Source organism: Tachyglossus aculeatus, chromosome X4 (genome assembly GCF_015852505.1).
Source record: "Tachyglossus aculeatus isolate mTacAcu1 chromosome X4, mTacAcu1.pri, whole genome shotgun sequence".
In the NCBI taxonomy this organism is placed as follows: Eukaryota; Metazoa; Chordata; class Mammalia; order Monotremata; family Tachyglossidae; genus Tachyglossus; species Tachyglossus aculeatus.
Genome location: NC_052098.1, coordinates 21,024,053 through 21,038,519, shown reverse-complemented (window position 1 = coordinate 21,038,519; position 14,467 = coordinate 21,024,053). Strand labels below are relative to the sequence as shown.

At 39.7% G+C, this 14,467-nt stretch overlaps 1 protein-coding gene across 42 annotated transcripts in view; it reads left to right on the top strand.

The window, feature by feature from the left end:
* PTPRD (protein tyrosine phosphatase receptor type D) overlaps positions 1-14,467 on the top strand; it is a 1,852,740-nt gene that overhangs the window by 1,520,055 nt on the left and 318,218 nt on the right. For 23 of the 42 annotated variants that reach the window (XM_038769750.1, XM_038769737.1, XM_038769736.1 and 20 more), the window contains exons 9-10: positions 9,268-9,413; positions 12,488-12,629. In XM_038769750.1, the coding sequence (XP_038625678.1) occupies positions 9,268-9,413; positions 12,488-12,629 (288 nt within the window). Of the gene's footprint in view, positions 1-9,267; positions 9,417-12,487; positions 12,630-14,467 lie in introns of all 42 variants that reach the window. The other 19 variants (XM_038769706.1, XM_038769707.1, XM_038769721.1 and 16 more) reach the window with 1 other exon arrangement.

Below are 14,467 nucleotides of genomic sequence, written 5' to 3'. Positions count from 1 at the left end.
AACAATCTTGTTTTTAAGAAATGAAAATCTAATTAGCTCTCTGTGTGAGGCAATTTGCAGGTATATGGTAAGCACAGGTTAGGATTAAAGAGAAATGCTTACTTATAGTGATTATCAGCGTAACTGATGTGATAAATTATGATTAATGAGAGAATTAGCAGTGGATGGTGTGAATAAATTTGCTTTGAAAACCAGATCTAAAAATGGATATGGAGGATCCTGAAGAGCTGCTCTCTGCCAAATATGGTGGCTGTATTCTTTACTCGTTTCTGTCTGTGGACGAGCGGGCTGTCTAGGTATCAGAGTTCATTTTAAGGTGCTGTCCATGAACATCTCCGGTTATAGCTAGGTCTTCTCAGACTCCAACTCTTCGGTTTTCTTTTAGACCCACTGCCAGAGTAGAGTACCGTTCTGAATCGGCGAAAGGATTATTCATAATTTGTCTTCTTGGATCTGTGCCTCCAAACTACAGTGCTCATTTTGCCAAATCATAGGCAAAAGGAACCGTGACTGTAAATAGAAGAGAGTTTGTTTCCACTAGATGAAATGTTTCAATGGGTGGGAAGAACTCCAAAAAGTGCAGTGATGGTAGAATGCTACTAAATATATCTATCACAGGCAGTTTCTGATTTCATTTTTATCCATAGTGGTGGGTTCTGCATTAGGGAAGGCAAATGACCATGTAAAGAAAAAACTCCTGAGTTAACGCTGTTCCTATGACCTCATTATATACACCTCAGTTTGAAATCATTTATTTGCAGCCTATATAGATAGATGCATTTTGTCATTGTGTCCTTAAAGGATAAATCCTGTGTGGCTTAGGAATTGGGCTACTTGACATTCCTTGTCTTTTCCAGTCCACCCACTTCACTCTTTAACTGAGGCAGCTGTAGCCAAACACAAAATATCTTTTTTTTTCCTCTGTATATTCATAATGATAACAATGATAATATTTGTTAAAAACTAACTTTGTGCCAAGGGCTATTTTAAGCTCTGAGGTAGAATCAAAGTAGTAGGGTGGGAAACAGTTCCTGATACAGTTCCTGTCCCACGTGGGGCTGGGGAGAGAGAACAGGTATTGGACCCCCATTTTACAGATGAGGAAACTGAAGCCCAGAGAAGTGAAGTGACTTGCCCAAGGTCACACGATAGGCAAGTGGTGGAGCCGGGATTAGAATCCAGGTCCTCCGACTCCAAGGCCCAAGCTCTTTCCACTAAGCGACACTACTTCTATTCTCAAGCACTGAGACTCCCTTTAGCTATAGGTCACATTGGCGCCCGTTCTTACACTGAGCCACACTGAGAAGGAAAATTTTCTTGTGACCACTGCAACATTGTCAGTCACAAAGAAAAAAATAGATTTATTCTTAAAAATGTATCTGAAACCCAACAAGGTGATGAGGTTGTCCCACGGGGGGCTCACAGTCTTAATCCCCATTTTCCAGATGAGGGAACTGAGGCCCAGAGAAGTTAAGTGACTTGTCCAAAGTCACATAGCTGGCAAGTGGCGGAGCCAGGATTTGAACCAATGACCCCCGACTCCAAAGCCCGGGCTCTTTCCACTGTAAGAGTTAAGGCACTAAGTTTGAAGCAAAGTGCAGAGTGCTGTGATTTGAGAGTGCCCTTTCGACGCAGCAAAACAGCCCAATTTCTAATGTACATTTAAGGAAACGTCTCTTCCTGCCCTGATGCATTCAATGTCAAAAGTTCACAGTAGTCCTCTTTTTCCCTGTGATTCACATTTTCTCTTTCTTCCTCCCCTGCAACTTCCATCTTGCACTCTCGAAGGCCAGTTAGTGAACAGAGAGGTGTGAGGAGAAGGAAGATTAGTGGAACAAAAGGTCTCAGCTAAATGAGGAGCTGCAGGACTAAGCGCACTATGACATCCGAAGACAGAGCCAGAGAACTGGTTGCCGGTTGTCGGTCAGTCAGGTACACAGATGTCAGCATTCCCAGGTAAGCTGAGGGTGGCGTAGGGAAAAGAATTCCGATGCAAGAAACTCCACAAGCTTTCCTATTGCCCACGACACACAATTCCCCACTAAGATGTTTGATTTGTGCTCTTTAGGTTCAGGAGAAAAATAGACATGCATCAGTCAAGGGTATTTATCAAGCCCTTACAGTGTCCAGGGCACTGCACTAAGCCATGCCCTTAAAACACTTCTCAAAGCTCAGATATTGAATCATGGTTCGAATTGGACACCAGTCCAATTTAAACTTCAACAGGGGAAGTTTCAGAAGAACTTGACAGTCTAAATGTCTGCCCTCGGAGAGCTTATTTTTCATTCTCGTTGGATTTATTGCATGAAAAATGCTCACTTTTCAACCTTCTGTTTTGATTTCTTTTAGGAATGAACAGAGTTCTCCTACAATGTAGGGATTCTGTTGTAGCAAAACCTCCCGCCAAAGAAAAGTTGGGCTCATGGAAATATTTCAGGAAATCACAGATTTTATAGGATTTCTTATCTGTCGCACATTGGAGTGGGTGTGATGAACTGTGACAGAAATATAGCCTTTAGCTGATTGTGGAGATGACCAAGATTTAGCAGTAGAGACTGTTTGGTTGTACTTCTGTCTCTTGAGTCTTACCCACCCACATGCAACAGAAGCTACTATAAATGGCTTCATCTTGAAAAACAAAGGGCTGGGGGGGGGTGCGTGCGTGCGTGCATGTGTGTAAGCAACATACAGCCTTTTATGTTTAGTCCAGATACACAAGGAAGAATTTAGCTCTCATGACCACTCCACTTCCAACCAAAGAGTGTGGTGAACAAATTATTCAGAGCAGACAGTCTGGTTGGAAGTAGTCTTGAAGGCCAGCGTCTCACTTTGTTATTCCAAGAGTTATGCCCTTAACTCTTTTCGGCTTCCGGGGATCATTTAGTCAATTATTGCTGTAGAGCACTAAATACTAGTGGCTTACCAGTTAAAAGCCACCTGACATGAAAGCAAAATCTAAAGGGAACATTGTTTTGATTGTGCATTTGCGGCATTAAACTTTGACTTTCTCCCAGATTTCACGTTAGCCAGGATTAACCCCAGGACAAGTAGAGTTTAGGGGAACCATAGTTGCTTTGGAAGGAACAGTACAGTGTTTTAGGTCTCTAGTATAATGCTCTAGGAAATTCTGCTGAAGTGCGTCGTACCTGTCCGAGTTCCTAACGTACACCTGGGAAAAGCCAATCAGTGAACTTTGGTGGTCCAGCAAAATGGATGTCATAAATAAATCAAGACATCAATCAATCAGTGGTATTAGTTGAGTGCTTATTTTGTGCAGAGCACTGTACTAAGTGCTTGGGAGAATAAAATACCACTGGAAAACATGATCCATACCCTAAAAGTGCGTACAGTTCAGTGGACAATTTAAAGCCTAAGACATCGAGAAGCAGCATGGCTCAGTGGGAAAAGCCCAGGCTTTGGAGTCAGAGGTCAGGGGTTCAAATCCTGGCTCCGCCAATTGTCAGCTGTGTGACTTTGGGCAAGTCACTGCACTTAGAACAGTGCTCAGTGCTTAGAACAGTGCTTTGCACATAGTAAGCGCTTAGCAAATACCATCATTATTATTACTATTATTCTCTGGGCCTCAGTTGCCTCATCTGTGAAATGGGGATTAAGACTGTGAGTCCCCCGTGGGACAACCTGATCACCTTGTAACCTCCCCAGTGCTTAGAACGGTGCTTTGCACATTGTAAGCACTTAAGAAATGCCATCATCATCGTAAGTCTCCATAAGTCTCCATAAGTCTTCCGAACACAAAATCAAGCCATCACTAAATCCCGTCAGCTCTACCTTCACAACATCCCCCAAATCCGCCCCGTCCTCTCCATCCGAACTGCCACCAACGTTAATGCAAGCACTTATCTGATCCCGCCTTGATTATTGTATCGGCCTCCTTGCTGACTTCCCTCCCCCCATCTCTTTCCACTCCAGTCCATACTCCATTCTGCTGCCCGAATCATTTTCCTTCAAAAATGTTCAGACCACGCTTCCCCATTCTTCAAGAAACTCCAGTGGTTGCCCAGCCACCTCCGCATCAAGCTGAAACTCCTCCCCATTCTCTTTAAAGCACTTAAACACCTTGACCTCTCCTCCCTCATCTTGCTACTTCCCTCCTACAGCCCAGCCCGCACACTTTGTTCTTCTGGTGCTAACCTTCTCACGGTGCCTCAGTCTCATCTATCTCACCTCTGACCTCTCTCCTACATCCTACCTCTGGCCTGGAATGCCCTCCCTCCTCATATCTGACAAAAAATTGCTCTCCCCCACTTCAAAGAGTTTTTGAAGGCACATCTCCTCCAGGAAGCCTTCCCTGACTGAGCCCTCTTCTCCCACTCCCTTCTGCGCCGCTCATACTTGCTCCTTCATTCATCCTTTCTCCCTTCCCCATGGCACATATGAATATATCTGTAAATATCTGTAATTTATTTATCTATTTATTTAGATTAAAGTCTGTCTCTCCCTCTAGACTGCAAACTCGTTGTAGGCAGGTAATGTGTTTAATGTTATATTGTACTCTCCCAAGACCTTAGTACAGTGCTTTGCACACAGTAAGCGCTCAATATGAATATGAACCATAATAATAATACAGTCTAAATCACAGTTTAAAACATATTTTGTGCATGTGCTTATTTAAACTTCCGTCTTTGCACACTTTCTAAATATTGGACTGGAAAAAACCAAAAATGTTAGAATTCACTAATTCCCATTCTAGGTAGTCGTTTGTTATCTCTTAGGCCATTTTGGTTCCTGTTCATATAGGTCTCAGAACTTCTGAGGCCATTTCGGTTCCTTTTCATATAGGTCTCAGAACTTCTGAGCCAATTTGCATTTATGTAGGTGCAGACATTTCCTATTTAATTGCTTTCCTTTTGGAAAATGCATATGACATTATTAATCTTACTCAAAGTTTGAAGAACTTTATTATAACAGAGAGCACCTTTAAAAATAAATCTTCCTATTTAAGGAAATGTTAATCAGCTAAAAGAAACAAAGCCAATTAGTTCAGGCTGTTAGAGCTATGCCCTGCGCTCCAGATTTCCATGATATTCACATTATTGTTTTGAATTAAATTAAATGGGGCCTTTGATTTAAATGACCCTCTCTTACTTGAGTTTTGAAAAGCATACAGCTGACCTATCCAATTGGAAGTTTTTCTACCATCTTTTTCCTGGCCAGTAGTGGTGGCATTAAAAGGTACCTTATATTGATTTCTAATGCTTTCTTAATGAAGTGCAGTATAGAGTGCTTTCTAACCTCAACCCAGCAGTTCAAGGGAGGTTAAAAATAGCTTTGTAGTTTTTCTTGAACATAACTCTGCTGATTAACATTAGGGCAGTAATGGTAGAGTAATTGTATTTGCCATCAGAGAACCCAGCATCTGAGATCTCTGTTGGGGTCAAGAAATTGACAACATTTAGTACCTAGATACTTTGTGTCACATTTTAATTAACAACCTCATCAAAGGTGAAATCTAGTAAATTCATGTGGGGCTGTATTCAAACTGTTTGTGAGGTAACAGGCAGATGGAGCCCAAGCTCTGATTTTAATGAACACATCATAAGAATGCACAATGCTGGAAAACAGGCAGCTTCATATGGAACATAACAGCCATGCTTCTCCTCTGACTCATGTGCATGCTTAGCCTCTCAACTACTTTCCATTTAGAAAATAGATTTTCTGGGCTTTAATAGTAACTTGACCTCTCCAGCACTCCGCATTAGTTAAATTAAAGATCATACTCTTCACTTGCCAGAATCGCCTTGAGCAGGAATGCATTTTGCAGAGCCCTGGGTTGGCAGGTACAGCCCGATAACAATGGCAGGCGACCGTAGCGATAGCAAAAGAGGCACCTATTTGAATCCTGAGAACTGGTGAGTTCAACACTGCAGATTTCAGTTCATCCCTCTTTCCTGTACTCTTTTCCTACCACCAGGTCCACACTAAGTTTTGGAGCGGGATTATTAGCGAAAAACAAAGCAAAAAACTCCATTGCTGTTTAATCATGGATTTCTTTGGTGTGTGTGTATATATATATATCTATATAGATAGATATATTTCACAACCCCCTCTCCCTCTCAAAATAATGAACCCTATGTAGAGCTCTAAGAAGAGGTGCTGCTCCTCGGCTCTTTGGCTAGTGTCATTTTTCGGCTGGGAAAACTAAAACAGGCTGGCTTCGCTGACGTTTTTAATGTTGGCTTTCCTATCCAGCTAGGTTTGACTTTACTGGAGCCACTTTATCAATTTAAAACCTTATCCACCGGAAGAGAAGACAAAGGGTAGCACAGTCAAGATTATGCTTCTGATGTAGCAGTTTAATCTGGGCCAGGTTCTGCCACAACCTGTTTAGCAATGTCTCTTTCCCAGCCGGGGTTTGAAAGTTAATACCAAAGTAAAGCAAGAATCTGTTAAAATCCAGATAGCGTTCACACCGGGAAAGCAGCGTGGCCTCGTGGAAAGAGCACGGGCTTGGCGGCCAGAGGACCTGGGTTCTATACCCCGACTCTGCCCTTTAATAATAATAATACTAATAATGACATTTATTAAGCACTTACTACGTGCAAAGCACTGTTCTAAGCACTGGGGATGTTACAAGGTGATCAGGTTGTCCCACGGGGGGCTCACGGTCTTCATCCCCATTTTCCAGATGAAGGAACTGAGGCCAAGAGAAGTGAAGTGACTTGCCCAAAGTCACACAGCTGACAAGTGGCGGAGTCGGGATTTGAACCCATGATCTCTGACTCCAAAGCCAGTGCTCTTTCCACTGAGCCACGTTACATTTGCCGTGTGACCTTGGGTAAGTCAATGAATTTATCCATGCCTCAGTTTCCTCATCAGTAAAATGAGGATTAAGACCGTGAGCCCTATGTGAGACAGGGATGGTGTCCGACTGATTATCCTGTATCTACCCCAGTGCTTAGTAGAGTATAATTATGTTGCCAACTTGTACTTCCCAAGTGCTTAGTACAGTGCTCTGCACACAGTAAGTGCTCAATAAATACGATTGATGATGATGATACCTGGCATATAGTAAGAATTAAAAAATACCACAATTGCTATTATTATTATTGCTGTTATTTTTATCCTTCATTTTAGGATGGAGGTTAAAAAACAGAATTATAGCCTCAAGCTTTGTAGTGTCTTCATTCATTCATTCATTCAATCGTATTTATTAAGTGCTTACTGTGTGCAGAGCACTGTACTAAGTACAAGTTGGCAACATATAGAGATGGTCCCTACCCTACAGCAGGCTCACAGTCTAGAAGGGGGAGACAGACAACAAAACAAAACATATTGACAAAATAAAATAAACAGAATAAATATGTACAAGTAAAATAAATAGAGTAATAAATCTGTACAAACATATATACAGGTATATACATATATACAGGTCTTGAACGTCTTGTCTTGTACACCTAGCAATTTGCTGATTTCTCTTTTGTCTCGGGACAGAATTCAGTTCTATCTTACGGTGTCAGCCATTGTTTTCTTTGTACTGTGAAGTTGACAGCCTTCGAAAGAGACTCAGCAGAAATGTCAGATGGCAAGCCTTCAGAAGGGTGCCAGCTCAAAGCAAACAGTCAGAGGATCAGAAACTAATATCCCCATTGCATTGTCCATGAAGATACTTGTTCTTTCAGGAATGCTCAATCAGGTATAATGGAAATAAAAACAATAATGATAGTATAGCAGTGAACTTGATTGTTTGCATTCATCAGGAAACTGGCAACAATCCTATGTAGAAGGGAAAGGGAAAAGGAGCCTTCTTCTGAACCCTCCTGTAGTCTCTAGTTTCCTCTTTGCCTTGGCTTCTAATAGCTTTTATTCTATGGTTGAAGAATTAGAGGAACGAGGTGTCTGGTTTGGGTCATAGGAGGAAGTCAGAAATATAAAATAGGAGCAGGTGAGTTGATTAAGTACTTTAGAACCAATGGTAAGGTGTTTCTGTTTAATACTAGGGTAGATGAAAAACCACTGGATGTTCTTGAGAAGTGGGGAGAGGTGGAATGAACTTTTTTTCAAAAAATGAGCCTAGCAGTAAGAAGCACTAAACTGATCTATTGAACTTTCAAGAAAAGTATACAGGAATTTTAATAGCATGATTAGATATTGAACTTTTGGTGTTGACAAATAAGCGGTTTTTATTGACTGGCCATGGTCGCAAAATCTGAGTGAAGAACATAAGACTTTTGATTCCACCACTATCGGTTTTGCAGGCAGATGTAATATTCTTTCCTGTCATGAATAGTACACAGTCTATTTTCCCAACTCTGCCTCCGTTAAGTATTTCTTCTACACTAACATCACAATGCATTCCGTTTTTAGTTTTTCGAAAAAAGGAATATTTGGGAGGACCCAAATTGGGTATGCAAACATATTGTGGAGCAGTCAGATACACTTGTCCCTGATTAACTACAGTCCACAGTAATTAGAATTTGGGTTGTGCTGGTGTATATAAAGATACAGTGAAACAAAATCTTAAGCAACCTTCCGTAAGTGTGGAGAATTGGTGAATGATGATCAGAAATAAGGTGAATGACTTAGAACCGTGACTTCAGAATGAATATGATAATAAGAGAAGTGAAAGCAGTCTAGGTAATATGTAAAAGGGCAGATGTAGAAAGTGGGGAAAATGTGATTAGTAGCATAAGGTAATATGGACGTGCAAAGTCAAAGTAAAACACGTACATATTTATATGTGGAGTGGAAATGTGGTCACTGTTTACCTTCTTTTCACTTTATTGTGGGTTAGAAAGCTTGGGTTTAGGGAGGCAGTGAAGTTTGGCTCATCTGACTTCCTGGTTCTAAAGGGTATCTCTGCCTTCCTTATGGTCTCCCGGAATTTTTCTGAAATGTCACAATTTTAATAGCTAATGAGTAGCAGGACTCCTTTCTGGTCATACCCTGATAGCAACATCAAACCATGAGCTGTGATTTTATTCACTTTGATTGATGAGCTCATTTTGCTATAGAGGACAAATTGGATTTTTTTTTTTACAATGGTGATAAAAATTAATGTGCGATGCTGCTATTCTGATGGTATTAGATATCTGCCTTAATACAACCAAGAAAGCATTAATAGATAACTTGACCCTCTGAGTCCGTCCCCCTTACTTTTTTTAACTGATCTTCAAAAGTAATTACAGTTTCTTCATTTGCACATTTTCTTTTGAAATACTTGGTCTCATCCTTAGTTTTGCGTATGTGGTTTTTCTCAACTGCATCTCTACCTTCGATTTGATTATGTTGTTTCTGTTCCCGTTCCAGCACCGCCGAGGTTTACACGAACCCCCGTTGATCAGACAGGGGTCTCCGGAGGAGTTGCTTCATTCATCTGCCAAGCGTCAGGAGACCCAAGACCTAAAATTGTCTGGAACAAAAAGGGAAAGAAAGTCAGCAACCAGAGATTTGAGGTATTAGGTCCATTGTTCTGTTCCTCTGAAAAACATACTCCTCCTAACTTCCCTTTGTCATCCGGCCGGATTATTTCTTGGGGCCCTTTACATGTCAGAGGCTTTGATGAAGTACCCTGTGGGGGATGATTCTCTCTTCTGTGCTTTTATATACAGGGAGGGAAATCTTGGCCCACTGTCTACAGTGGATGACTCAGGAAGAAACTCTTACCATGTGCACTCAAAAGACAGACTGAAGCTTTCCTAAAGAAATCCTGATAATTCAGAAACACCAGGGAAGAGATTAAGGATGGGTATTGATGGTGTTTCCTGATCATGACCTAGAAATTTCCTGGAGCATTTTGATTGACTTCTTGCTGGGAAAACTAGTACCGCTGTAGACCAGCTCCTATAACAACGATTAAATATGTGATGTCTCTAGGAATGAGTTAGAAAAGGCTCCCTAGAATATAATGAGGACTGATCTGTGATTTAAACTTTGCTTAATGGAAGTAGATGTACACTGAGATACCGTTCAACTTTCACCTGGCCCTGCCAATTTCTGATTGTGTTTAATGTCACCTAAACAGCCGATAAGTTTTTGAAGTTAAATTCAGGGTTTTGTTGAAGGAGAAGAGTTGTTAGCTTACCAGCACATCAGCAACTACTTAAATTAAGGAACTAATCATTATTAACTTATAGCCTGATTACCAAAGATACTGCATGAATGAATGCTTTGAAAACTGAAGCACACATTTGAATTTTTCCAGCCAGATTTTAAAATAATGAAATCATAATTCAGGACAGAGATTATCAAAGAACCTACCAGGGTATTAGGTTTTAATGAAAATCGGGCCCAGAAAATGTCTCCTACTTATGTGAAAAACAGAGAGATCATTCATTTCTTGTGAGTGTACTAATCTTTTCTTCAAGCAGCTTTTTTAAGTGTTTGTGCTGTCAAATTATGCATTTTTAATCATATAAAGCCTGACAACCTGCTTTCCAACTAATATGGTTTCTTGCAGGAGATCTGGTAACGAGGATTGAATGCTTACAATGTGAAAAATGCATTCCTAATAATTTCAGAGCTCAGTATATAGTGCTTTAATGAGAAGCACACAAACATATCCAGGGAGGATTTTTTATAACAGCAATCTACATCATGAAAATCCTTCTAGGACTGATGAGAATTGATAGATATGCAGATGTATAGGAAAATATCAGAAAATATCACACAGATGACTTTGCTACCTTGTATCCTTAAACATTATTTTTCACACAGTTCCCTGACTCAACTACATATTTATCCATTGAAAAACTAATATAAAAGATTGTCATATCAAAAAGAAAATATTTTAGAGGGAACCCTCCTCTAAATGAAGAAATATGATATTATGGAAAAACAATCATTTTAAATATTGCGAGGGATTTGAATGACTTCCATGAAGTATATTGTGCTCATTTCAAAATCAAAAGAAATCAAGGGAATTTTATTATTTCCCAGAGAGCTTATTCTGTTTATGCTTTCTGCTAAAATTAGCGCATCATTAAAAGTGGAAATCAATACTGGCTGTTTAGGGAACTGAATGTTTTGAAAACATTTAAATCGCGTAGAAATGTGGTAATGGTTTCTAATGAAGGCATTAAAAAAGTGCTACTTTTCATTAAATAATTAACGATGGTATTTGTTAAGCGTTTACCATGTGCCAAGCACTGTTCTAAGCACTGGGGTAGATACAAGGTAATCAGGTTGTCTCACGTGGGGCTCACAGTCTTAATCCCCATTTTACAGATGAGGTAACTGAGGCACAGAGAAGCTAAGTGACTTGCCCAAAATCACACAGCTGATATGTGATAGAAGCAGGATTAGAACCCATGACCTCTGACTCCCAAGCCCGTACTCTTTCCACTAAGCCACACTGCTTCTCTTTTTTCATCCGGTAGTAAAACACGCAATCAGTATTTTTTTATCTATTTCACTATAAACTTGTTTCCCCAAACATTATAATGTCCTCTTGAGCAACTGTTACATTTGGTTAATCATGAACAACTGAAGTGCAGCAAATGTAGAATTTCAAAAACATAATCTTTGATGGTATGGCACAATTGCAGAAAAGGCAGGCTGAAGACCTCTCAATTATATGTTTTGTGTGTTGTTATTGTTGTTTATTACTATTGAGAAAGCACTGCTGTTAACTGTAAGCAGCCTGCTGGTGCCTTGATTTCCCCAAATCACAAAGCCTTGGCAATTCTCTAATGGCATTGCATTTTGTATCCAAGATGGTGGGGGATTTAGGTTGGTCTGTGAAAACATTCTCTGCCGGGTGAAACAACCTTCTTGTACAGCAATGACAATCTCAAAATATTAGAGAATTCTAGTAGCTAGAACAAATTCCGGAATGATTTATTGCAAAATTAATGCAAGCCATCAGGCTCTTACGTTATGAAAGCTGTCTCATGTGCTGCGCAAGTGCCAGATTTATACAGCTTCTCTTTGGGTTTCTCTCATTTGTATACTTCAATAAGAAGTCCTTTTGTACCAGATGAGCTAGGTTTGGTGGCATAAATTATTTCTCTTCGTGTTGTCCAATTATTAAATGGCGACCTTTAGGGGTGTAGTACAGTGAGTGCAGAGTTGTATACCACATTTTGGAAACTATTATCTTATGAAAATTATAGATACTACATTGAAACACACATGTACAAAGCCAATATCTACACTTGCATTATATACCAAACCATTTTATTCTAAAAATGAGAGCCCCCAAATCATCATCATGATGCTAACGATTGTGGTGGTTGTTAAGCACGTACTATGTGCCAAGTCCTGTGTTATGTGCCGGGGTAGGTGATCAGACACTGTCCTCATCCCAAATGGGGCTCTAGAAGTTTTGGTTTCATATATTTTCACTTTATTTTCCTAAAGCATGTATCTCCTCTTAGTTCATTTAGTTACTTGGTCAGACATGCTTGCATCTTTTATACTGTGTCAGAAACTCAAGTGGTTTTTATCATAGGACCCTAAAATACATAAGGTTAGCTGAGAGGTAGGCATTTGTAACAACACCTGTGACAGCTGTTGTTTCCTTAAATAGGTAATAGAGTTTGATGATGGATCGGGATCTGTTCTCAGAATACAGCCTCTACGGACTCCACGGGATGAGGCTATTTACGAATGCGTTGCCTCCAACAGTGTTGGAGAAATAAGTGTATCAACCAGACTCACTGTCTTACGTGGTAAGTCACTGTTAGCAAGATTTTTTTTTCATTTGGAATGTCATTATCAAAATGGGCTATTACTCTGATCCTTGTATGTGTTTTGCAAATGAAGAAAAAAGGAGTAAAAACTGAGGCTTCAAAGTCCTTGCCAGGGTAACACCACTATCTTCCTCAAACTACAGAGCATTCCAAATGAGACTTGAATTAATTGGGTAGGCTAAATGTTGGATGTTTCACTACTTAATGGGACTCCATGCTCTCATTACACGTCCTGGAAATGTCCTAGATGAGGTGAGAAAGGAAAGGTTCCAGCACAGAGAAATGTTTAAGTTGTGCCAATTCTTGGGTGCCAAGGGTAAATGAGAAATAAGTCTGATTCTGCAATCCAAGGCAGTTCTTTGCTTGTTCCAGTAGGCAGGTGTTCAGCAAAGTACCAAAGCTAATTTTGGCAAGATGATAGGCATGGATTCCGCTTACAGATATACTTCCCTGAAACCATCTCATCAAAATACTGGGTGAAAATATTAAATGTGAATTTTGGGTTTTTTTTTTCATATTTTGTCTTTCTTGAGCAACTATTGACTGAGGTCAGTAAAGTCAAATTCTTCTCATCTTTAGCTGTGACTCTTATATTTTTTGTGATTATAGAATCTTGTGCCAGCCCTCCAGTACATTCTGTTTTCTGGACTCATTTCAAAATGACAGTGCTGAGGAGTAAATGATAGAGATTAATAGTCTGCTATATCTGTAGTTCAGTCTGGTGTTGATAGACAAGATTTTTTTTTCTCTCTAGCCACCATTTTGGCTACCTTGGGTGTTTTAATCCTTCCTTCACGACACCGCACACAGTTCTCTTAAGTCATTTTTCTTCTTTTTAAGCTGAACACCAACAATTAAGTCTAACATTAAATTGGGGAAGAGAATATTAAAAATCAAACCTCTAGAGCAGTCAAATCTATGAACAGAATTGAAGTTATTAGACTGTTCCCCCTCTATTTGGATGAACCCTTTTGTAAAACTGAGGATTTTGAAACTTAGATTCTTTATGAAATCAGAGTCAACTTTTGCTTATAAATCTTTGTGGTGCCGCAGAGAGCTTAAAGCAAAGACATTCATCTCTTTCCATATTTGGACAGTTTTTATCGGTATTGGCAGAATCTCCCTTCCCTTGAGGGAAGGCAGATTCTACAAGTTTGGACTCTATGGATATTAGTGCGAGGGGGGGAAAGAACCCTTTCTCTGTAAGAAGTCTTAAGTAAATCTCCAAGAGTTTTTCTGTCTTTGAAAGGGCAACAAACTTCTTTTAGTATGTGCAGTGTCATGTAGCAACTGTGTTGTATTTTTAAAACTTTACTTCAGAAGTAGTGTTGCAATGGAAAGTAGATTCTTAAACATTCACTACCAGAGCATATGTGCTAATCTCAAAATGGATCAGTCCTAGCACGAAATATACTTCCTGCCTAGAAACTTTGATAGAAACAATTTCTAAATTGAATTCCCATTTATTTCCAGATGTTAACACCTGTTCTAGATTTACAAACGATGATAGAACAATATAACTCTCCCAGATACTTTATTGTCTAAGATTTTCTTTTTAATTCCATTTAGAACCCCGTCCAAGTTCTCTTTGAAATAGGAAAACCATAGCATATTCCTTTGATTTAAACGTGTTTTAATGAAAAAGCCCTCTAAATAGAATTGCACGATATACGAATCACAACTCTTTTAAGCTAACCACTAAAACAATGCCAACGTCATTACGGAAATTCAGCCGGTGAACTTTATGAACTCTCTGCTGGATTTTATTGAAAAGAAATATGCATCATATCCCAAAGAATATTTAAAGAGCTCTTGGT